The sequence below is a fragment of the Lepidochelys olivacea genome, assembly GCF_965140295.1.
Source record: "Lepidochelys olivacea isolate rLepOli2 genome assembly, chromosome: 18".
NCBI classification, from domain to species: Eukaryota; Metazoa; Chordata; order Testudines; family Cheloniidae; genus Lepidochelys; species Lepidochelys olivacea.
In genome coordinates, this window is record NC_140428.1 from 21,653,305 (window position 1) to 21,677,192 (window position 23,888).

The 23,888-nt window shown below is 48.4% G+C and overlaps 1 protein-coding gene across 2 annotated transcripts; it reads right to left on the reverse strand.

Moving 5' to 3' along the window:
* Positions 1-20,052: 20,052 nt before the first annotated feature.
* HES4 (hes family bHLH transcription factor 4) lies at positions 20,053-22,579 on the reverse strand. 2 transcript variants are annotated; one of them, XM_084651483.1, is made up of 4 exons: positions 22,137-22,579; positions 21,510-21,605; positions 21,263-21,350; positions 20,053-20,999 (listed from the first exon to the last, which is right to left on the reverse strand). In XM_084651483.1, the coding sequence occupies exons 1-4, from the start codon at positions 22,242-22,244 to the stop codon at positions 20,425-20,427; spliced, it is 867 nt and encodes a 288-aa protein (XP_084507609.1). In that variant the 5' UTR covers positions 22,245-22,579; the 3' UTR covers positions 20,053-20,424. The 2 variants fall into 2 exon arrangements, with proteins under 2 accessions (XP_084507609.1, XP_084507608.1); XM_084651482.1 differs by having other exon boundaries at positions 20,053-21,002.
* Between the last annotated feature and the right edge of the window lie 1,309 nt (positions 22,580-23,888).

Here is a 23,888-nt window from a genome sequence, read left to right on the forward strand (position 1 = left end):
ACAGACCCAGACCCTTGGATCTTAAGAACAATGAACAATCCTCCCAACACTTGCACCCCCCCTTTCCTGGGAAATGTTGGATAAAAAGCCTCACCAATTTGCATAGGTGACCACAAACCCAAACCCTTGGATCTGAGAACAATGAAAAAGCATTCAGTGTTTTACAAGAAGACTTTTAATAAAAAATAGAAGTAAATAGAAATAAAGAAATCCCCCCTGTAAAATCAGGATGGTATATATCTTACAGGGTAATTAGATTCAAAAACATAGAGAACCCCTCTAGGCAAAACCTTAAGTTACAAAAAAGATACACAGACAGAAATAGTTATTCTATTCAGCACAATTCTTTTCTCAGCCATTTAAAGAAATCATAATCTAACACATACCTAGCTAGATTACTTACTAAAAGTTCTAAGACTCCATTCCTGTTCTGTCCCCGGCCAAGACGACTACAGACAGACACAGACCCTTTGTTTCTCTCCCTCCTCCCAGCTTTTGAAAGTATCTTGTCTCCTCATTGGTCATTTTGGTCAGGTGCCAGCGAGGTTACCTTTAGCTTCTTAACCCTTTACAGGTGAGAGGAGCTTTCCCCTGGCCAGGAGGGATTTCAAAGGGGTTTACCCTTCCCTTTATATTTATGACAACATCTCATGGCTGCTCAGCAGAAGATGGTGCAATACGACTGCTAGCCATCCTCATCTCTTGCCTGCCCGGCAGAAGATGGTACAGTACGACTGCTAGCAATCCATATTGCCTGCCTGCTCACCATAAAACGGTTCAATAGGACTGACTGCAGGACTAAAGAGAATGACCTGGTCAAGTCACTCCAAATTTAGTCCCTGCGCCCATGTCTGCCCAGGCGCTCCTGGCTGACGCGGCCAGGAGCACCTCGGACATGACGATGATGGCTACCAGTCATATTGCACCGTCTGCTGCCAGAAGGCAATGGGTTGCTGCTACTGTGTAGCAATGCAGTAGCACGTCTGCCAGCACCCAGGAGACATACGGTGATGGTTACCTGAGCGGGCTCCATGCTTGCCGTGGTATGGCGTCTGCACAGGTAACTCAGGAAAAAAGGCACGAAACGATTGTCTGCCCTTGCTTTCATGGAGGGAGGGAGGGAACGGGGGCCTGACGATATGTACCCAGAACCACCCGCGACAATGTTTTAGCCCCATCAGGCATTGGGATCTCAACCCAGAATTCCAATGGGCAGCGGAGACTGCGGGAACTGTGGGATAGCTACCCACAGTGCAATGCTCCGGAAGTCGACGCTTGTCTCGGTACTGTGGAAGCACTCCGCCGAGTTAATGCACTTAATGCACTTAGAGCATTTTCTGTGGGGGGACACACACTCGAATATATAAAACTGATTTCTAAAAAACCGACTTCTATAAATTTGACCTTATTCCGTAGTGTAGACATACCCTTAGAGTCTGCGTTAAGTGGTAGTAACTGAGTTTTTTTAAAAAGAGCTTTAGAGAGGCTGAAAATCCATCCTAATCCCTGGCATGACAGTGCAAGCAGGGAAATACATGGGCAACTGTGTGCTCACCTCCCCCTCAGCTGCTTGGTGGTCAGATCCTGGAGGTACTAAGAGCTCCTGCAGGAAGTGAGGGCCTTGGGGGCTAGCATGGCAATCCTGCCACAGTGGGCGGTGTCATAGGGAATGGCAGGAGAAAGCCGCTAGAACAGGGGCAGGGGATCCCCAGAAGAGAGAAGAGGGGAAAAGAATGGGGGAGAAAAAGGGCCTGAACTGAACTGACAGGGGGAAAACAGGGAGTTAAAATTCACAATCAATTTTTCCTGGTTTCTCCCCCTCTCCACAGTTTTGTGCGTGTGGCAATTTCAAAGTTGGAAAAAATGCCACCGGGCTCTAATGCCGGTTATAAACAAGGGGAAGAGGGGAGATTTGGTGCAAATGTCATGAACAATTTGACCAGTTTAACCCCCGCCCCCCCACCCCCCCAAAAAAAGCTTTGGATTTTTTTGTTTCTTTTTAGAGAGAGAGCAGGAAGTGGGAGCACAACGAATGAAGTGAGGTGACCAAAGTGACACCGCAGAGCAGTGGCAGAATCCGGAAGGGGAAAGCTTGACAGCAGAGACTGAGAGAGGAACTGGGCAGCAGAAGGGGAAACCAAAGAGGAGAAAGAGGGAGACCGAAAGGAAGAGGCGAAGATGCAAAGGTTGAGAGAGAGATGCACAGGGCCCCGAAGAGGAAGCCAAGGCATCCAGCCAGAATGTGCTGTAGGTGCCTATGACTTGACTTGGAGGGGAAAAAAAAACCCTGCTATCATATGCACAAGATGTAGTTGGAGAAACATGGTTTTATTGCCTGCCAAGTGCTTTTCCAAACGGGACCTGAAGCTTTCATACATACTTCTCGGCCTCCTTTGCATTCTCTCCTTCCTAGGAGGCAGAGAGATTTTTATCTCTGTCCAGCCTTTAAAAAAAAAAAAAAAAAAACCATAAAACCAGCTGCCTTAAAAAATAAATCCCTTTTCCTAGTCTATGCTAATAATTTACTATTAGCCCAGGTTTTATTAAGAACACTTTCAAGGGCTGCACAGAGCCCCCTCCATAAATAGCACATAACTCATACTGTGAGGATTTCCTCTCCAGTGGGACTTTTAATGTTTAAACCAGAGGTGTTAAAGGAGCAGCTCAAAGGCCAGTCGTAGCCCTGGAGATTTTCACATCTGGATTATATCTCAGTGCTTAACACATTAGGTTTTTGCCCCAAGCAGCTCCGGATTTCCCCCATCCGTCCATGTTGAATCTGAGTTTGATTTGATTTAAGGGGCTTTGCGTTCAAAGGAAAAGAAATGTTACCTGCATAAATATTTAGAAGGACTGCCGTGCATGCTCAAAAGCTTTGGCTTGCAATGCCGTGTGCGCTGTCCTACAATCTGTTTGCAATGAATAGAAAAGAAGTTGTTTATTTCAGGCTGCTGGACACAGCTCTCTCTTGCTTTCTAGATCCCAGGTTAATGAAACACAACCCAAAGGGTCTAATGTCAGAGTCTCCCTGAGCCCTGGCATGGATTAGGTGGTCATGGAAGGGACTGTGAGCTGCACCAAATACCCTTTTTCTACCGAATGAGAAGCAGTGTCATCTGGTGTATTGGACTTGGAGTCAGGAGACCTGGGTTCTGCTCCTGTTTAGACTTTACCCTCTGTGGGGCAGGACGTGTCTCTTACTACATGTCTGTCCAGCAGCTAGTGCAGCTGGGTCCTACTCTCAAGTTGCAACTGTAATACAAAAGGCACTACCCACCGGAGCTAGATACGGCCCAGCAGCCAAAGACTCCGTATTCCGATACCAACCCCTGAACAATTTCAATTGTCAGAGCAAATTACTTTCTCCTAAGTTGGGCTGTTAGCCAGAGGGTGCTGATCCCAAACTAGTCACGAGGATAAAGCCCTGAAGTGCAAACTGAAAGGGACCTGGGGTGTGCGCTGTATGGGAACAGGTCTGAGAGGCGAGTTTTGACAGCTCTGTCTTACCAGCTTTCCCTGACTGTTGTAGGCAGTACTGTAGCTGTGTTGGGCCCAGGATATCAGCAAGACAAGGCAGGTGAGGTCATATCTTTGATTGGACCAACTTCTGCTGGTGAGAGAGAGACCAGCTTTCGAGCTTACACAGAGCTCTTCTTCAGCACTGGACTTTTGACCCGAGTTAAGCCCCATGGAACAGAAAGACTGGGCTTAGACAAGATCGATAACAAGATCAATTTTTGCAGATTTTTTTCTCTTATTAGTTCTGATTTGTCTCTCTCTTCCATAAGGGCTAGATCCTGAGCAGGGCTGGACTTTGCACCTGATCCTGCAAGGGTCTGTGTCCTCACCTCCCAAGGACTTCAACGGCACTCAGCACCTCCCAGCATTTGGCCCATGTGGCATCAGTGAGAGAGGAAGGTGCTCAGCACCTTGTAGATTCACCTTGAGCTGCCTTAGCTCCCCTGGACTTTGACAGGAGCTGCAGGTGCTCGGCACTCATCAAGTTGCGGCGGTCCAGGCTCAGACCCGCCAGGGGAATTTTCCTTTGACTGTGTAGCCAGGGCGTGTGCCAGGATTGAATGTGGAGGGTGGGCATCTTGGGCTCTCCACCCAGGAGCTCAGCACAGCACGCCCAGGCCTTTGTCTGGTGTGATGGGGGAGCCGGTGCAGACCTTCCCTCATGCCCACCCTGCCACAGGCACACCTGCTGGATTGCTAAGGAACCTCAGCCCCAGATGACTCCCTGGGAGGTCAGGGTGGAGCCCAGCACAAGGTGAAAAGGGCATGTGGCTGCTGGCTCTGGGCTCGTAAACTCACCCCGTGACTCTACGCCTCCCACTCGAGGTGCCCATTTTTCTTTCCCTTCCCTTCCTTCTGAGGCAGGTTGATAGGTGAAACCTGCTGGTTGTGTGCAAGTGTTGTAATGACATGAACAATATGCCGCGGGCAAGTCTCCAGCGTGAGGCAAGCAGCAGCCTCTGCTCTGAGCGTGCAGTCTTGGCAGGCCGACACTTTCCCATGCCTTCTGCCCTGTGTCACGGGGGAGGTGGGCCACTCCCAGGCTGACAGCTCCGACAGGATACCTTCACAATGACTGAAATAATAGACCCAGCGATGGGAAAATGAGACCGAGAAACCCCCAGGGTGAATTGAAAGATGAATAACTTCCCCGAAGCTACATCCCAGAGCATGCCCCAGCCTGTAGTTGATCTACAAGCTGACTTCCCCGCTTCCTCCTCCTCCGCCACCACCCTTCGCTCCCCTCCAGGGAGACAGATCTGTCTGGATTCCATCGCTCTCCTAAAATAACTGACAGCGTTTAAAGAGGAGAGGGAAAAGGCAGCAGAGGCCCCTGATCATAGATCGACCCCTGCAAAGCATCAAAACTGCCCTGCTTTAAGAAGTGCAGTTGATAAACAGCAGCTTCAGAAGGGCCGAAGTGATGCCCTGGAAGAATTTGTCAGGGGGTTGCATGCAGCTTTCACTGGCCCTTGCCCTGATCCTGCAATCGGACCCATTCGCACGTGTATAAGTACAAAGTAACTCATGATAGGCAAGGCAGGGTGTGCTGCTGTCCGGCACTGGGTTACTCCAGTGGTCAAAAAGATAGGTTTAGCTAAGCACCTCAACAGGCTTAAGACCATGTCTCCTGAGGCATGCCCATTCCCCACCCATGGCCTGCGCCTTTCTACTTCTGCTCTTGTTAAGACGGGACTGGGCATGCAGGGCTTTGTGACGCATCCTGCAGCTCAACGGGAAGACTACATCTAGCATTTAACCCATTAGTACCCAAGTATCTCCTGTCCTCTGTGAAGACAGTGCTCACCTGCAGGGTCCTGACTATGGGTGTGTCCCCTATTACCCCAGGAAATATACCCATTGGGCGCAGTACCTAGTCAGTGGTGAGAGACGTTTCCCAGACAGTGTGTCGGATCGCTGGACTGCATGGGAAGACCACTCATTACCGGCCAATTGGCTTGATGAGCTCAACATTTTGAGGCAGTTAATGGGGCAAATGCTAGACCATGCTTTGGTTACAGTCCTGATGGCTGGTGATAAACTCTGCAGAATACCTACAAGGGTCAGAGTTTCTATCAGGAGACTACTGGCAGTTAGTATGAGCAGACTCTAACAGAAAACAAGGAGCCTAAAATCCCCCAACAGGTAATCCAGGTTAATTTCAGCACAGCATTATGGAGAGGTACTCAGCCTGCGTTACTTTAAAAAATGCTGGCATTTGCTATGGGTTTTAAAATGCATACAGGGGTATGTCCATGCAGTGAGGAGGCCTGTTTCCGTTTACATTCCATATTTCGCAATCCGTACACACGTCAATCAAAACTGTTGTTAGCCATGGCTGTCATGTCAAGTCCAAGTCTAACAACACTGGTGATTGACAGGAAAGTTTGTTATCTATGAATGTGTCATCCCAGCCAGCACCCATAGCCAGAGTTCTACCTGACAGGTCATCAGTGGTAGAATTCCATCATCCATATATTATAGGACTGTTCGAACAAATAATTTCCTGGCTAGTCTCAGAACATCCCAGTTCTTTAGCATTGCTGTTACCTTGAGATATAGGATTTGACAGTGGAAGAAGGGCATGGGCCAATGGACCTCAAGGGTCAGCAAATAAACACTGGGCTAAGCCCATCCCTGGGGCAACTCCTCTGAAGGCAACGGATGAATCTGGATCTTTCAGCTGAAGCTGATGGAACCCCCAGGTTATGGGAAGAATATGACTAGGGAGAAGCAGACCGCAAAAGGTTGGAAAGTTTCAATAGGAAGCCCCAAGAGGCAGCTGTTTAGCTGACACTTATACAGGCTATGAGATCCTGGAAGAGCAGACTTTCTCATGAGGTGCCCAATAAATCCTGCTTCCATTCATTTCACACACGCGGCCACTCTCATAGGTGGTACAACTGCACCTGTGTTTCCTGCTCTGTGGTCCATCAAGGACACCCGCTCTAGATTCCCAGTTCCTTGGCCATCACCTCTCTTGAGTGGACACCCATGTCTCTGTCCTTTCTGACCAGGATTTTTCCAGGCCACTCAGTGCTTTGCCTATCCTGTGACACCCCCAGCAAGCCAGACTGCCTAAACAGGCCAGTATCTGCATTTTGCTTTCTCTTTGAAGGCTATGAACAGCTGTAATTGCCAGCAGTAGCAAGTTACCACACAGGGCTTTATAAGCAAGCACATTTATTCTGGAGGTGAAAGCTTCACCGAGAAAACATACAAAAACGATAAAAGTTCCTGTATGCATGCTAAAAGCTTACCAGAGATCACCCATCAGTCTTATGGGCCTCAGTTGGCCAAAGTCCCTCCAACTCTTCCCAGGCAGGATTGGGTTCCCACTTGGACAGCAGGTCTTGCCCATTTGCAGCTCCCCGCTGCCTACTATGCTGACGTCTGTGGATCACGTGCTAAGGTCCTGAGCTCTCCCCGTTCATTGTATGGGGAGCCTGGGCACCTCGCTCAGGCTTTGAGGGTGGCAGTCTTGTTCCTGTGAGTTTCTGAGGCAGTACTCGTCACAGCGACATCTCGGTACCTTGGGGATCCAGGCTTCTCTATCTATTTCTGTGGTCCCCACTGCGGACAGTCACTAGGGGGATTGCATCCCCCCCAACGCTCCTGTGAGGTAGGGCAGGATTATCCCCATTTTACAGATGGGATGCCAAGGCCCAGGACAGATCAGGGGATTTATTTCAGGTCCCACAGGAAACCTGTGTCTCAGCAGGGAAATGAACTTAGGTCTCCTAAGCCTCAGTGCAGGGCTCTCACCTCGAGACCACCCTCCCTCCAACCCTGGGCTACCCTTTTCCACCGTGCAAAAAGGGCAGGCACCTGTTAATACAGAATAACTTGGGGTTGGCTGAGATCCCTGGGAGCCTTTCTGGAGAAGCGGGGTGCATGCTCCTGTGATGGAAATCAGATGTCCCTTTGTGAAGCACCTAGGATACCGAAAAGGGAACGGGAACAAGCATAGTGCTGGATTGCTTTAGCCACATTGACTCCACTTTTACCCCTTCTTCATGAATTAAGTGCCTGTGGGGAAAGACATCCCCCAGGATCTGAGGGTGGAGGATAACCCCCTTTAAGGGGGGGGGGTCAGCTCCATCTCCAGCACCCCTAACCCCACCCCCACCCCCACTCTTCTTGGGCCCAGGAATCAGTGGTGACTAATGGGGAATCTGTGTTACAGCTGTGGGCTGTATAAGTTTTGCTTGGCACCCTTTCATGCTGTGGAGCTCCCATTCATGGGCGGGGTTTGCAGGGGCAGGTACCCGGAGGTGAACCCAGGCAGTGATGCACCATTGAACTGAGCTTACTAGGGAGGCAAAGCAAGTATCCGAAGCGATGGAGCCCAGAAGCAATGCAGATACGTAGGGCTTGTGGAGATTCCCCAGCGATCTGCGCACCCCACCCCAGACAGGACATTCTGTGAAAAACTCTGCGAGGGGAAGCTGCCCCATGGCTATACCTAGACCCCATCCTGCAGATTTTTCAGTAGCAGGGGGCTATGTTTTTCCCCTTCTCCACTCAGCAATGTGAACTATTGCCCTGCAGTGCTAAGTCTATGCATCTGTCCCAGGCACGAATTTAGCTTTGCTCTTGATGAATCAGCTGATGTGGGAAATTGATTCTCCGATAGCATGGCACAGCTCTCTCAAACCAGTCCTCTGAGATTTCAGAGTGAAAGCCTCCGAAACCTTAGAACTCAGGGAGAAGCCAAAAGCTTTGAAAGCATTTATGATCAAAGCTAACGTGTGAGAGTTAATTTATCCTGGGCAGAATCTGCTTTAAGAGACATAATCTGTATTTCAGAAGGACCAGATCTTCTGTTCATGTGCCCTCTGAATGAACCATTATACATTAATAGCAGGTTGCTTGCTCTCTGTACTGCAAGCAGGGTTGTATATACCGGGAGCCAAACTTTATTTGTACATAGAAAATAAGCCTCACTTAGGAGTGGACCTGTAAATGTGACCCTGACACTTAATTTTAGCACAGGCAAACATTTGTAGCACAGACAAGGCCTAAGGCACTTTTATAGTGGTACAACTGCATCCACACTAGGGCTTATGCTGGCAAAACTGTACCAGTAAAAAAATCACCCTGTAACTAACATGACTATACTGGGGTCTAACTCTTCTAGTGTCTATCAGGCTACAACACAGCCAGCTAACCCGACTGCATCCCAAGCATTAAGAAAGCTTTCTGTCATGTTCAGCTAACTCAGCTAAGATAACACCATTAAAAGCCACCTCCAATTTGCCCATCAAGACAGAGCCATTTGAGAATAACCGGAGCTGCTAAGCACAGAGCTCTTTTGAAAGTCCGCTCCCCCATGTCCCATTTGGGAAGAGAAGTTGAAGAAGCGAGCATGTCCGCTAGCTAGGTTTCCTGGGCTGCCTGTTTTCAGTCAGGAAACCCTCCTTGCTTACGGGAAGTATCTTTGTGAATTAAAATCCATAACAATGGGATTGAATTGCAACCCGTGTGCAAAGAGGCCTCCATTTTTAGAAAACTTTGCTCTGCGCCAGTAGCTTGCGTTACATTAATATATGTTGTCATCTATTCTAAAGGGAGTAAATGACTGGCAATGTGAATGATGAAAAAGCTTCTAAAGGAACTAGCTCTGTCATCTTTTAGGAGACTGACCTTGTGTTTCTAACATCACACACACAAGGGGACACAGTCAGTTTCAGTTCTTCACTAGCCAGGGGCCAGGTTGTTTCAATGCTTGTAAACATACTGTTACCAAATGATACTCCAACTTGGCAGAAGTCAGTGAAGTCCACAGTGCAGGTCACACTGGTAGGTGAAACAATCACATTCCAGGATTGTTTTTAACAGCTCGCTATTTGCAAAGAACTCAAGTTGCTTCAAGGCAGCTGAATTTACCCTCCTCACAATCAGGTCACAGCACTCTGGGTCCCCACTAAAAATAACCAGATGATAGATGTGTCTCGGTTGATTTTAAGTTTAAATAATGTTTGTCCCATCTCGTAACTCTTAGGTGCATGGCTCTGCTCTGTTGTCTTCATGAGGTTCTAACATACATAAAGTGATGGAGGAGAGTCCACTAATGCCTATTAGCCAAGATGGTCAGGGATGCAACCCCATGTTCTGGGTGTCCCTAGGTCTCTGACTGACAGATGCTGGGACAGGAGGAAAGGGGATGATCACTTGATGACTGCCCTGTTCTGTTCATTCTCTTTGAAGCGTCTGGCATTGACCACTGTCAGAAGACAGGATACTGGGCTAGATGGACCATTGGTCTGACTCAGTATGTCCATTCTGATGTTCTTATGACTTCCACTGCTCAGCAGCAATGTGAAAAGAAATCCTGTTTATATATTTACTGGCTGAAAAAACTTCTCCTGAAGCAGAGTGCAATCAATAAGTCATTCGCTGATTGTGGTCATTCTGCACATCAAGTCTAATTTCCATGTGTGTGTACAGTGCCTTGCACAGTGAGTTCCCAATCCCAATGTATACCAATAATACATTTCATTGCCTTTGCTATTCATCTGTGAATGTTCTTGCTGTTGTACCTTTCCACTTCCTAGGAGAGGATTTAAGATCCTAGATGCAGGAAAACAGCAGAAAACATCAATTGTCCTAAACCTCCCCAGGCACCATCTGTGGTTTGCTAAATAAACCCATGCTCACATGAGATGTGCAAAGTAAACAAATTACCTTCCTGATTAGAAATCGGCATTACCTATCAGCAGCGTAAGCTGGTCAACAGCTGACTAACTGGAAAAAACAAAGCCACTTTTGACATGTACAGATCATGATCTTTCCACTGGTGATGGACAAATCCAGAAAAAAGTTGGTGTGATGGACAACCAGATGGATAATAAATAAGGCTAAGATTATGTCATGGAGGTCATGGAATCTGTGACTTCCAGTGACCTCCGTGACACTGGGGACCCTGTAGCAACCCAGCAGTGGCGGGGGACCCTCCCCCAGGCAGCAGGACCCCTGCAACTGACCAGCTGTCACCGGCAACCCCTGAGCTGCTCAGCGGCCGCATGTGGGGGGATCCCTGGGGGAGTCCCTGTAGCTCCCCAGCCACTGCCACTGGCAGGGGCCTCCCTGCAGCTGCCGTGAGCAATCGGCTCCCCCCCACAGCTCCCAGCCGCCGCCAGTGCCAGCAGAGGGGCCCCAGAGCTGCTCAAGCAATGGGGTCCCTGCAGCTCCTAGCTGCTGGAAGGGGTGGGGGGAGCGGGCAGGCTCCTCTTCACTCCCCATTTTATCAGGGATGTTTTTACTAAAAGTCAGGGACAGGTCCTGGCTTCCGTGACTTTTTGTTTATTGCCTGCGACCTGTCCCAGTCTTTTACTAAAAATAACCATAACAAATTGTAGCCTTAATAATAAATAATAATATAAAATACTTACATTGAAATATAGCCTTTCAAACTCAAAATATCTCAAAGGCCTTTACAAACAGCAAATGATGTTCCCAGCAATTTAAAGAGATATTCCCAGGCATAACTGTTTGCCAGATCTGGGCCTATACAAGAATCAGTGAACTCACCACTCACGTGCAGCCACTCCTAGGGGTGGAAGGTGGCAGCTGTTGACAACAACACTACACAGCATTTTGGGGCAGGGAGTGAGGTATGAAGTGAGAAATCAGCAAAGTAGAATGTGAGCGTCTGAACGAGATCTGGATGGGAGGGACACAGTGGTTAACACCACCATTCTTGTGAAAAATGTCATGGGATCTTTAATTGGCCAGAGCGGTCAGGATCTCAAGTTTATGTCTTACCCAAAAAGATGGAAATTTGGTATTTTCACACAAACCAGAATGGAATTAACTAAAACAAGTGCACGCTACACCATAAGCCTGAGGAGGGTGAGAAAACCTGGATTTGTGCTGGAAATGGCCCAACTTGATTATCATACACATTGTAAGGAGAGTGATCACTTTAGATAAGCTATTACCAGCAGGAGAGTGGGGTGGGAGGAGGTATTGTTTCATGGTCTCTGTGTATATAATGTCTTCTGCAGTTTCCACAGTATGCATCCGATGAAGTGAGCTGTAGCTCACGAAAGCTTATGCTCAAATAAATTGGTTAGTCTCTAAGGTGCCACAAGTCCTCCTTTACTCTGCAATCGTTACTCATGTTAAGTAGCATTTATTCACATGAGCAGTCCCAAACTCAAGGGAGTGGGTTTTTCTTCTTGTGTATGGGACTTCAGTTAGAACCTCAGTGAGTACCATTTAGTGCCAGGTTTGCAGAATATTGCTTGATGCTTCTCTTACTCATACTGGGGTTAACTTCATTGACTTCAATTCACCCACTCCTGAATTAACCCAGGCCCTATGTCCCAATATAGGGTGAGATTCTGATCGTGGTTATACCAGTAACTGAGATCAGAATCTAACCAATGCTTCACAAATTGCTGCATATGTGTTCTTTCCAAGGAAAAAGTTCTCCTCCACCAACCTTGCTTTGCTTAGAAAAGTGCTTTATACTTGTTTTATCTCCTTTTTTTTTTCTGGGCTAGACCTCTAAACACGTAAACACTCTTAATGATGAAACTATAAACCATGCTCTGCCTGCCTCCAGAAGTCAAGGTTAAATATAGTCTCTAAATGCTGCTAATTGATTTTAGCTGTCTAGGGATAGCTTTTGCCTTCACACCATCCCACCCACACTGCTCAAGAATTCCTCACCTGCCCCTGTCGCTCTGTCAGGCTTGGGGAGCTGGTCGCAAAGCCCTTTGCTTGTAATATTTGTCAGCTGTTTTTAACACCAGAATGCTGTCAAATTAAAAAAAAAAAAAAAACACCGTCTGCTCAGAGACCCTGATTTGTGCCTTTGCTAAACTGAAATACATTCTCACGCCTTTCTTCATCTGTCACTGTCTATTTTTATGTTTAGCCCTTGAAATCTTTCCATCCTTTGAAAGCAAGAAGCCTGTTTACAAATATTTTCCTAAGAAAAGTGTTTATTGTTGAGGCACACAAAGGAAAATGGCTCATTTCTGCACGAACCACACGCACCTCCAGATGTGTGCTGTCCTGCATACAGCTGACAGACAAACCCTGACTTGGAAAGGAAAGGTTGGCTCACCCCAGACCTGTGTCTGCTGACAAACCAGGAAATGAAAAGAAGCGTAAAGACATATTTGAGTTGTTTCAAGCCAGTGCTATAGGATGCAGCAAGGAAATAAGCGAGAGACAGTGTAGATTTTGTATGAAGGGCAGGGTTGTTACTGACAGGTGGCTGACCATGGCAATGCATATTGATATAATTTTCCATGCAGCCAACTCTGGAGAATCCAAAGTGAACTGCATTACTGTAAGGATTTAAAATAGTGACACCATCCGACCTATTGCTGCAGGTGGCATTAACATTGTCACATCTTGCTCCCAGTTTGCATGTGCAATCATGAGCTGCTTCAGAGAGAAACGCGCTGAGTCCAATCTTGCCAAGGTGCTGAACGCTCTCAACTCCTGCTGAAGTCAATGAGAGGCTTTTTCCACCCCCTATTGACATGAATAGGAGCTTGATTGGACCTGTTAAAAACTAAAGCTAAAAACTGCAGGCCAAGATTTTCAAAAGTGACTACTAGTGCCTTAGTTATTGGCTTCCCAACCTGAGGTGTCTTAAAGGGGCCTGATTTTCAGAGGGCAGGTACTCAGCACTTCCTGAAAATTAGACCTCTGTAAGGCCCCAATTACTTTGGAAAATTTCGACCAGCACTGATAACTGAATCTTTTAAGCACACGTTAGTAAGCCTATGGCCTCAGATCATTATCCTGGACTTTATGCATTTAAAATTGATCAGTGGACATGAGGTGTTTAAAAAACAGTCTTCCCAAGATTTGTAGGACTTTGTAATTGCAAGATACGCTTAATCAAAGTTTGTATCAATAATGTGATGCATGAGGATTTTGTATGTAATTGCATATAAAATCTTGAGGTCTTATGAAATTGAGATAGTGAGTGATCCAACATTATTTGGTAAAATAAAGAAATAGGAAGAATTTCGCAGTACTAAATAAATGCATATTGATGCAAGGGGCCCAATTCTACTTCCATGGGCCACAACAGAAACAGAATAGGGCCCTAAAAGTACATGTGGCATATGACACTCACTTACAGCCCAATCCTGCATGCGTTAAATCAATGGCCAAACTCTCATTGATTTAGTGTGTGCAGGATCAGGCCCATATAGTAGGCAAGCAAAAATTCAAATCAATCCATGTTATTTTGCAATATGACATGCTCTTGAATTGTAATGAAAAAGCTGCTTTTGCCATCTGTAATGGGTATCACTAAAACACCATCTCCCCCCTCCTCTGCCCCCCAAATTAAATGCTTCATTTGGATAAAAGAATTTGGTATCCACAAACACCTGCCCTTCAGCTCCTGCAGGAATTACTTTGAAGTAATAATTATCCTCCTCCCACCATTCTGCTTCACTTTCTAAATGCTCAGTAACATCAAAATTAGACAGCACTGTTTTTCTGCAAGTGTTGGTTGCAAAAAATCCACCTGAGTTGGATTTGCAGGCTTGGAGATGTTTTATTTCATAATGACGGACGTGTTGGTTGAATGCAAAGGAAGAGGCAGAAAGCAGAGCAGAAATTTGGCGCCAACTGCCTTGCTTTGAAAGAGCCTGCATTCCACCCTGCTTAAGAGGGGCTAAATGGAAAGATCTGATTAAGCATCTCAGTGTTGTGACCCTGACCTCAAAGAACATGCCCGATTCTCTAGAGGAACTTCATTTCAATTAATCAAGTTAACAGCCTGAGTAAATCTGGCTGCATTCATTGAGCTATGGGAGCTGCCTGCGACCTGCCATTTGCTCTGGGGGCTCCTGTCCCCTCCTTTTAGTCAAAGGGTCTTTGGGATTAACAATTTGAAGCAACTAGTTGTTTGACTCAACCTACTTGGTGACCTGGCTTTCATTTAAGGTGGTCAGTGACTCCTCTAAAGCTTGTCCCAAAACAACGCTCACTGTTTAGACATCTAGAAAAGACAGATGGAGAGGCGACATAAAAAGGACCATTCGGACCTGTGTGTTAGAATAGTAATGACTCAGGAAGCAATATGGGCCAAATTGTGATAGAATTCCTCATGCTGAGTAGCCCTTTAATCTCCAAGCAGTCAGATTTCAGGGGGAGTTAGTTGAGGAGTAAGAGTCTACTAAAGTGTAGATCCTTGTAGGATCCCATTAGTAAATGGATGTTAAGTGTTTACCTAATAATAAAATCTGCGTAACAAGGGCATTTTACAGAATCATGTGTCCTTGGATGTTAATAAATCAGTAACATACACAGAGAGACACTATTTTAAATTTGGTGCAAAGAGTAGCATATTAATGGGGCAGACTCTGATACCCTTACTCACGTAGAATACTGCAGGACTGGACCCTTTAGTAAAGTACTAATCAGTATAAGGATGGCAGAGTTTGACCCATTGAAGTCAATGGCAAAATTTCCTCAGAATTCAATGGGAACCAGATCAGACCCTAAAATTAGCACTATTACTGGTTTCTTTTGTCATGGCACAGGGCCCTCATGCACAGCAATAAGCAGTTACACCCATTGGCACAAATAAGAATAAGGCTGCTCATGTAACCGCTCCCATGTTCACAATCTGGCCCCAAAGCTGCTTTCCTTCTGGGTAGCCCGAACCCTGGCAGCAAATCCTTCACATTTACTGCAGACTTGGGTCTTTCCATTTCCTTAAAGTTAAACCCTAGTTAACCAAGTGCATGCTTAATATCTGGGTCTTCTCTTTAATTAAGCAAACATGCTGGCTCGGGGGTCTGCTCCTTAGGCAGCCTGCTGGCCCCTAGGTCTGCCCAGTCATCTGGATCTTCCCACTAGGGATGCCTGCCAGCCTCTGCATCCCAGGGTTCCCACCTGCCTTTGTCTCTCTGCTAGGGTGGGTCTACTCCCGGGTCTGCCCCCTTAGGGTGCCCGCCTGGGTCAACCCCCTCGGGAGCCCGCCTGCCCCCGGGTCTGCCCCCTCAGGGTGCCCGCCTGGCCCCTCCCCAACCCACCTGCCTGGGTGCCCCGGCTGCGCCCGGGCTCACCACCCCCTAGCCCCGGGCGATGCCCCACTTGGCCCGCCGCTGGTGCCACCCGCCGCGCCCCAGCGGGGGAAGCAGCGAGCGCGGCTGGCGGCGGCCCCGGGCCGGGCCGGGCGGGGCCGTGGCCGGGGCACGCTCTCGCCTGGCGCAGGCGGCGGCGGCGGCGGCTCAGGCTGCAGCGTGTGGGTCGGCGCGGCCCGGGCGGGGCTGGCTGCTGGCGGCGCGCCCGGCCGCAGGCTGCAGGGTTCGCGCGGTTCTCACGACCTCCCGTCCCACGCCGGGGCCGGGCGCGGGCGGAGCTGGGGGCCAGGGCGGCCGCCCGCCCGGCCCAGCGCAGCGCAGCGCCTGCTGCCGGGGCAGCCGCCGCTCCGCACGCCGCCTCCCTCCCAGCCTGGCTCCTGGCTCGGATCCGCCGCCCCTCACCGCGGGGCTGCTGCATGCTGCCGCCGCGGGGTGCCTGCCCCCGACCCCCCGCCGCACACTTACCCAAGTGCATCGCTTCACCCCCCCCCCGCCCGGGTTGGGGTTTTTTTTGGGGGGGGTGTTTATATGTGTATCTATTTTTGGGGGGGGGCGGGCTTAACTCAAAGCTGTTTATCCAAATATGTCCCCCAGTCATCCCACAATTACCCCTAAATTTTAGGGGGGGTTTCTAATAAACCACCCCTTGGTTTAAAGTGTGCATAAAACCAAGCTGTTCCCTGGTGGAAGTCAAGGGAGCCATCTTATGCAGTACCCCCCACACCTGAAATCCACTGGTATGGATAAAACCAGCAAGCCAGCCTGGTTTGGGGGTGTATGCAAACCCCACCCCTTACCCCAGTTTTCCCTATCCCTACTCTTTATCTTGTATCTTGGATGCCTGTAGTTAATTTCCACTCCCGCCCATGGTGGTTATGGGAGAGATTTGTGTTTAACTCCTCAATCTGGAGAAGGATGTGATCTCTGAGCAAAAGGAGTAGGGCATTTTCTGGTTTGCACAGGGAATCGGTTCATGGCAGAGCATAAAGATGGCAATTGGTTTCCTACCACTGGGGTGTTGTGAGGCTTAATGGTTTGTAATGTAAAGTGCTTTGGGATTCTTGGATAGGAGGTGCAAAGCATGACTGTTAGTGCATTGAGATCTTGTATTGATGGGCACCATCCTGCCTGCAGCATACTTCTCTCAACAATACAGATCTCTGAGCAGTGGGAGAGTTAGAAGTACATGGAACGTAGCCCAGGATCAGAAGGCTCTGGGGACAGGTGGGGTCACAGCCGGGCCTATTTTGCAGGGTCACATGTAGGGAGAAAGGTCTGTGGGGCCTCATTCTGTTGCCTCCCCAGCAATGTTCTGCACCCCCAGACCGCAGCAATCTCGCAGCACCCCCACCTCTCCAGCGCACCTGCAGCTGCCCTTTCTCCTTTTTGTGAGGCGCTCTCAGCCCCACAGATGAAATCGATCCCCAGCGAGAGATGGAGGAAAAAGCAAAAACAAGAACTTCAGGAAGGGAGAGAAGAGGCCAAGGGTGAGAAACCAGCTGAGCAAGGCAAGAGAGCCAAGCCAGGGTGAGAGGAGAGAACAGGAAAATTCCATTGTTCGGTTGTGTGGCAGCAGCATGGCTACCAGGCAAGAAAAGTGAAAAGGGCAGGAATGGAAAATAGAAACTTCTGGGGTGCTTAGCTGATGGCTCGGGGTTGTTTCCCCACTACATTTCTTAGAGAGAAAATTAATCCAGTGGGCTGCATCCTGATGCCCCAGCAAATGGAAAGAGGCTTTATCTGTTGCTATCTGCCTCCTGTGGGCAGTGGGCTAGCTTGTGACAACCCTTCCTCCTGCGAATACTTTACACCATCCCTGGGACTAAGGGAGAAGGGTTCTGCTTAGTGTAGGGGCATCAGTCTAGCTCTGTTGCAGCTTTGAAATCACTGTATTTTTCTCCCTCCCAACACCGTCCCAGTAAAGTGCAACACCCGAAGGACTTCAGGCTGCCTGCACCCTGCCAGGTGGAGTGATGATGGCATAATTATTACCACCTGGTGCCTTGTTCACCCCTTTGGACTTTCACCTTCCACCCTCATCGTCATCATCCTTTGTACTTTTATAGCACCTTTACCGGGACAATGCCGGCTTAAAAAAAATCATCCTTCAGGGTGAAAAATTGCTACCTATGAGAAACACCGAAGATCATGGGAGAAAAAACATATCTTAAAATACAGAAAATTGGCCTCTAAAACCAGAAAGAATGTCTGGGGGGGATGGACACAGGAGCCGATACAGTCATAGGAACTAATTTTAGTTAAATCCCATCATGGGCAGAAAAATTAAGGTTGGCGGCTTCTCTCTACCAGAAGGATCTCAAACTTCCTCACACATATTCATTAAGCTTCTGGTCACTCCTCGACAGTTGTCGTCATTATCTGCATTTTACTTGCGGGGGCGGAAACCGAGGCACGGAGTGGTTGTGTGGCTACGGTCACAAAAGTCTGCAGCAGGTCTGAAAATAAAAGCAGATCTGTGCTTTAACTATTACAGGTCTCATTGTTCATATAATCTTCTTAATGACAGGTGTAACCCTTAATGAGTGCCTTTGAAAGGGTCATGTAAAATGCATATTATTGAATGCCTCTCTTTTGGTGGGGGTGGGGGAATCACTGGAGGAACTTCTTAACATTGTTTGCTATATTTGAACTGATGTAATACATCAAAACACTATTGGAAAGACTTTTGCCATTGTATAATGTCACTTGGGTCAGCCCTTGCAGTTTTCTTTTTGCTTGGATACTTTCGTATGTTAGCAAAGTAAAATCTGCCAAATCTAGGGCAGATCTGGGAACTGGTGAATAAAGGGACAAGTCCAGGGACACGGTGCTATCCCAGGGAGGTATATAGTTACATCCAGGCGACAGGCAGGCTTTCATCAGATCTTCCACCTCTTCTTCAGACAGAGGAGGCGGGGGTGGTGACTGGTTGGGGAGGACGGGAGCTAGTATTGTAAAGGATAGGATTTTATGTCTGTGATTGCATAACAAAGCCACCTGGGAGCCCTCTCATTCCAATGGATACTTCATCCCAGGTTTGCAAGTGTTGGGGTGCTGTCTGCATTGACCAACATTTAGGAACACAGGAGTTGCCAAAGTCCATCTAATCCAGTGTCCTATCTCTAACGATGCCCAATGCCAGACGGTTCATAAGGTGGTGTGAGAAACCTCCACGTTGGCAGATCTGGGATAATCTGCCTCCATGAAAGTCTCATCCTAACCCCTAACAGATTTAAAGCCTGAAACATGAGATTTTATATCCTTTCCAAAACTTTTTAGCATTAACTATTAGAACTGGATGGTCTTGTTATCCCTAAGAACGTCCAGTCACTCTTTTGAGTCTTGCAAAATTCTTGGCCTCAACACAACCTAACTCATTTGGCACAGCTAATTACCCTATAAAGTCTAGGATTTTGGATTATTATTGGGACATAATGTACCACCCTTTGCATTAAAGGGATCTGCTTGCTAGGGGCTGAGTGATGCAAAGCAGAGGTGGGTTATGTCTTTAGGCCTGGCTTGTGCATACGTGCTTAATTTGCCAGACAGTTCCCTCCCCCGCCCCATAATATTGGAATAATATGCACAATGCTTTCCCTTCCACACTTTGCATTCATTCCTAATGTTCTTGGCCTTATTAATTGGTGACCATTCGAAGTGGTTAATTCTCTGTGCACAAGGTTGCAATTGCTTCCACTTGGCCAGGATTCAAGTCAAGGGGGTGAGTCATAATGGGTGGCAAAATTGTCTTTTCCTCAATTCCCCTGCTCACAGGGGAAAAAAACAAAACAAAACACCCTGAATGATTCTCTTTTATGAGGTAGGCATTGTGAGGCCCAGCAATTGAATTGACAACAGCATTGAGTATCAGAGTCTATCTGGCCCTGTCAATGAGGGGGGGGAGAAGAAAAAAAAAAAAAAAAAAGACAAACATTAACCCTCAGCTCTGCGTTCCCAGACATTTCAATAGGATCCCAAACTTCCAAAAGAGCCCGCTGCATACTCGATGAGACCCTTTATACCTTTTAATTGCCATTCCCCACAATAGAGACCGACTCGCTCGCCTCTTTCGTAGGCAAGATAGTAACTTTTGCACTCCCCCTCCCACTCTCCTTTAAAAAGTGTGTGTGTGGGGTTGGGGGGGGGAAGAGAAATTTTATAGGGCATCTCATTTCAATGAACTCCCTAAAAACAGGTAATGAGAGCAGTGTATTCCTGAAAGTGCGGGCATGTGCAGACAGTGCTTCCCTGGCTTACAAGAAGCATGTGTGAAAAATGAAACCGTTCATTTTATGCCAAATAAACTAATTTTGAAAGATTTTAAAAGAGGTTTTACCATCCACCAAACCCCTATAAAAATATCCTTGGCCTGCATCCTTCAGTTTGTCTGTCACCCAAATTGCTCCCCACACGGCTTTATGCTCCCTCCCCCCCCCCCCCACAATGAAGAGAGCAAACATTTCTATTTCAAGGAGTTTATTTGTTCAAACACCTGTAACTTTTTTGGAAGTCTTTTGACGCACGCACACACACACGAGATAAAACAACTTTGGCATTATACTGGTGTGAATATTTGATACAAAACTAATCTCTTCTCTCTTTTTTTTTTAAAAAAAGTCTTTCAAATAAAGGCATTTCTTTAAAGGAGTAAAAAATACAAGTTGAGATCCCAACCTCTGGAAATAAATATACACTTTGTACTAAAGTCCTTTTTTAAAAAAAAGTCTGCTTTAAAAACAAAACAAGGTTCCATACAACGGAACCAAAGCATGTGGTGGTTTTGTTTTGTTTTTTTTTGGGAGGGGGGGAAGGGAGGAAGGCTTTACACAAGTCACCAAGGTCTCCAGACGGATTCACTGCGTTCCCCAATGGGACTCCCAGCTTGGGACGCTGGAGCTATGCTACCCCCAAAGGACGTCAGACCCTGCACTGGGGATACTGACGGGGTTGCAGCTCCGTTCCCTGGCCCGCTGCCTGAAGACAGTGGTCCATTAGCGTTGGCATAGAGGGGGATGACAGGTCCGCTGTTGGGAGCAAAAGCTGGGTTAGGGATGAGGAAAGCGAACTGGCCGTCGGTAGCAGGGACCAGCTGAAAACCCCCATAGACCTTGGGAGAAAGGGCTTCGGCAGGGTTCAGTTTGCAGGGCACAGGCGCTGCGGTGGCAGCTGGGGGAAGCTGGACGTGCAGAGGCTGCGCCAGATGAGCAGGCTGGCCAGCTGGGGGTGGCGGTGGAGGGTAATTCATAGCCACGATCTGGCCCAGGCAAGCGGAGAGGTGGCTGAGCAGGCGGGTGCGCACCTCTGTATTCACCCCTTCGCAGGTGGAGAGGAACCGGGTCACCTCGTTCATGCACTCGTTAAATCCAGCGCGGTATTTGCCAAGGACTGAGGGGTCGGCACTCAGAGCTGCTGCAATGGAAGAGGAGAGAAGGTCACATATTAGCACCGGGAAGCAGGAAGGGTCTGACCCAGAACTTCAAGCCTCCACCCACCCTGCCGTGTGGTACAGGCACTTTATTCCAAGGGCACCTGCTGAATGGATGCCAGGTGCTTGGCTGCAGAGCTGCATGCATTGGCAGCTGCAGTCTCTGGTCTACCGCCCAGCAGTTCACAAATGCTGGAGCTCCCCCCACACTCCAGGGAGTTGTGCTGGAAAAGCTGGTGCTTACCGGTCATCTGGGCTCGCTGCAGGTTCCGCAGGTGCTTCACCGTCATCTCCAGGATGTCTGCTTTCTCCAGCTTGGAGTGCCTGGAGCTCTGGCAAAGAGAGCCAAGGGGAGAAGGTAAAGATGGGGGTCTCTCCTCTCTTACCACCACCCCTCTCGCCCATAGCTTGGCAGCCTTCAGAACCGCCCCTGTGAGTCCTCCTCTCACATCCTCCCAAACCGCACCTGAAATCTCCAGAGCTCAACTTACATCTTTCTTCAAGGCATCCAGGATGAGGGTCTTCAGCTGCCCCAGGCTCTCATTGATCCTGGCACGACGCCGCTTCTCCATGATAGGCTTGGAGGACTGGAGAGAAAGGAAACAGAAGCAGAGAGAAATAGATTTGCCTCCCTTCTACATGACAATCTCATTGCTACATACATGGATCTCACCTGCAGGGCAGGGCAGATTGCTCTGTCTGTTATTGCGTGTTAATGGAATACTACCTAGGTCTCTTACTGAAAATCATTGACCGGCTCCCATATGCAGCCTGCTCCTAAGTAGGAATCACGACTGCATCTACTGTACGCCACTGTATATTGTATGGGTCTGTGTTCGCATTACTTTATACTCATCACTATTGCCTAGGACTATACACATCTGTATGTTACAGCGATTTTATGTCTATTTTCATCATTACTGCATATTACTGCATGGTGAGAATGGCTTGAATATTGACCACGGAGATTTGGATATACAGCTCGTACTAGATGCACCGCCTATTGCAATAGATCATGGCATATGCAACATGACGAGGTGCATCCGCATCCCTGTCCATCTATACACAAGCCGGGTGGGATCATTACATCTCTGAGCGTAAGAAGTGATGCAATTTACCTTTCTGTGTTCACTGGCACTCTTGGGCTTGTCCGGCGTGTGGCTGGAGGTAGCTGGGGCACCAGCAATCGGGGAGGCTGTCGGTTTCTCCATGGTATCAGCGGGCATTTTAAAAAAAAAAAAAAAAAAAAGTCTCTCGACCACAAAAAAGCAAGCGGAGGCCAGAAAGGACGTTGCAAAAAAATAATAATAATGCAATTTATTTTCAAACTGTATCCTTTGGCATGAGCCCAGAGCCTGGGAGAGCGTGTGTGTGTGTGTGGGGGGGGAGATCTAGGCGGCTGCACCCCCTGGACACGGTTCAAGGAGGAGTCTGGCTTTGCAATCACTGATCGCAGGGTTAGCCAGGGCACAGCGGCGAGGCGACCCTGCGCGAGGCGGCTTGCACTCCTGCAGCTGGAGCCAGGCTGCTGCCGCTGCTAAGCCCGTGCTTCAGGGACCCCCCGCTCTATTTATACCCAGCGGCTGCTCCCAATTCGTGTGAAACCTTCTCTGCATTCTTTCCCACACTCTCGCCAGCCAATGAGAGCCTGGACTCACCCCACCGGGCAGCCAGCCCGCCTGCCTATTGGAGGACGCCCCCGCGAGCTGTCAGTCACGCGCTGGGCTTCCCAAAAATCCAGCCCCAGAGTAAAAGACAAGCCAGCAACATTGGGTGGGGAGAGGGGGGAGTGCAGTGAAAAGCCAAGGTGCTGGAGCCAGTGGCGAGGCTGGCAAGCAGGGATGGATGGGGGGGGGGAGAGCAAGGCACCCCCTCAGCCCCCCAAAAAGAAGGGGGAGGCAATGCACTCTCCTCCACAAAGGGGGTGGTGTGGGTGTGTAGTGCACTCCTTCCAAAGTCAGGGAGCACAGAGAGAAGGAAATCGATCTCCCCAAAATGGGGGAGAAGCGATGCAAACTCTTCTCGAAAAAGGGAAGGCAGGAGGAGTGAAGCTTCTCCTACTGCCCCTGAAAACCCAAGGGGTGGAGGATCAAGCCACCCCCCCCCAAAGAAAATTGTGAAGCCAAACCAGAGCGAACAGCACCCAGAATTGGGCATCCCTGCAAACAGCCCTTGCAATTTATTTGCTTTTTTTTAAAGAAGGGGCCCAGTTAATGTATGAGAGTTGTTTCGTAGGCAATTGTTCAGGTCTGAAGGCAGCCTGAAGAGTCTTTGTTCTTTGCACTGTCTTTGGGAAACGCTGTTGAATTTTATCCAGAAAAATGCCACTCTAATGCTCTGCGTGGGGAAAGTGATTATGTTAGTTGGCCCGTTAAAAAAACCAAAGGTGTGGGGAGGATGTTATTTTCTGCATAAAGAACGACCACATACTGAAAATCTGTCCATCCCCTTACTACTATCTGAGCAGCTTCTGAGCTCTTGCAGCTGGAACAGAGTGGACACAGGGAGGAAAGAGCAATTTTATTTAGCGACCTTTTCTACAGACCAAGCTCCCCATCCAAACCCTTATAATTAGATCGTTGCTTCTGAGCCTGAGCATATGGATTTAATCCACCAAAACACACACCAGGTCGCCTGGACCCTGCCTTATATGAATGTCGTTTTCGTTGCCTCGAGATTGGAAAGAAGTGGGAAAGATGTGAATACAGCACCCTAAAAACCAAACAGACCCCTTCTTGCCGAGCATTATCTGAGTTTGTGGGGCCAGGCTTTGGATTCTGAGAGGCGGCGATGGTCTCCCCGGTATCCCCTTGTTAGCTCGGACACGATGGTGTCGATCCCCCCCCGCACCCGGTGGTTTGGATAAATAA

Excerpts from the sequence above, each read along its gene's own strand:
- HES4 (XM_084651482.1), bottom strand. The coding sequence starts at position 22,244 with ATGCCCGCTGATACCATGGAGAAACCGACAGCCTCCCCGATTGCTGGT. Across the intron at positions 21,606-22,136 it reads GTGCCAGTGAACACAGAAAG|TCCTCCAAGCCTATCATGGA; the intron begins GTAAATTGCATC and ends CTTTCTCTCCAG. Across the intron at positions 21,003-21,262 it reads GCAGCGAGCCCAGATGACCG|CAGCTCTGAGTGCCGACCCC; the intron begins GTAAGCACCAGC and ends CTTCCATTGCAG.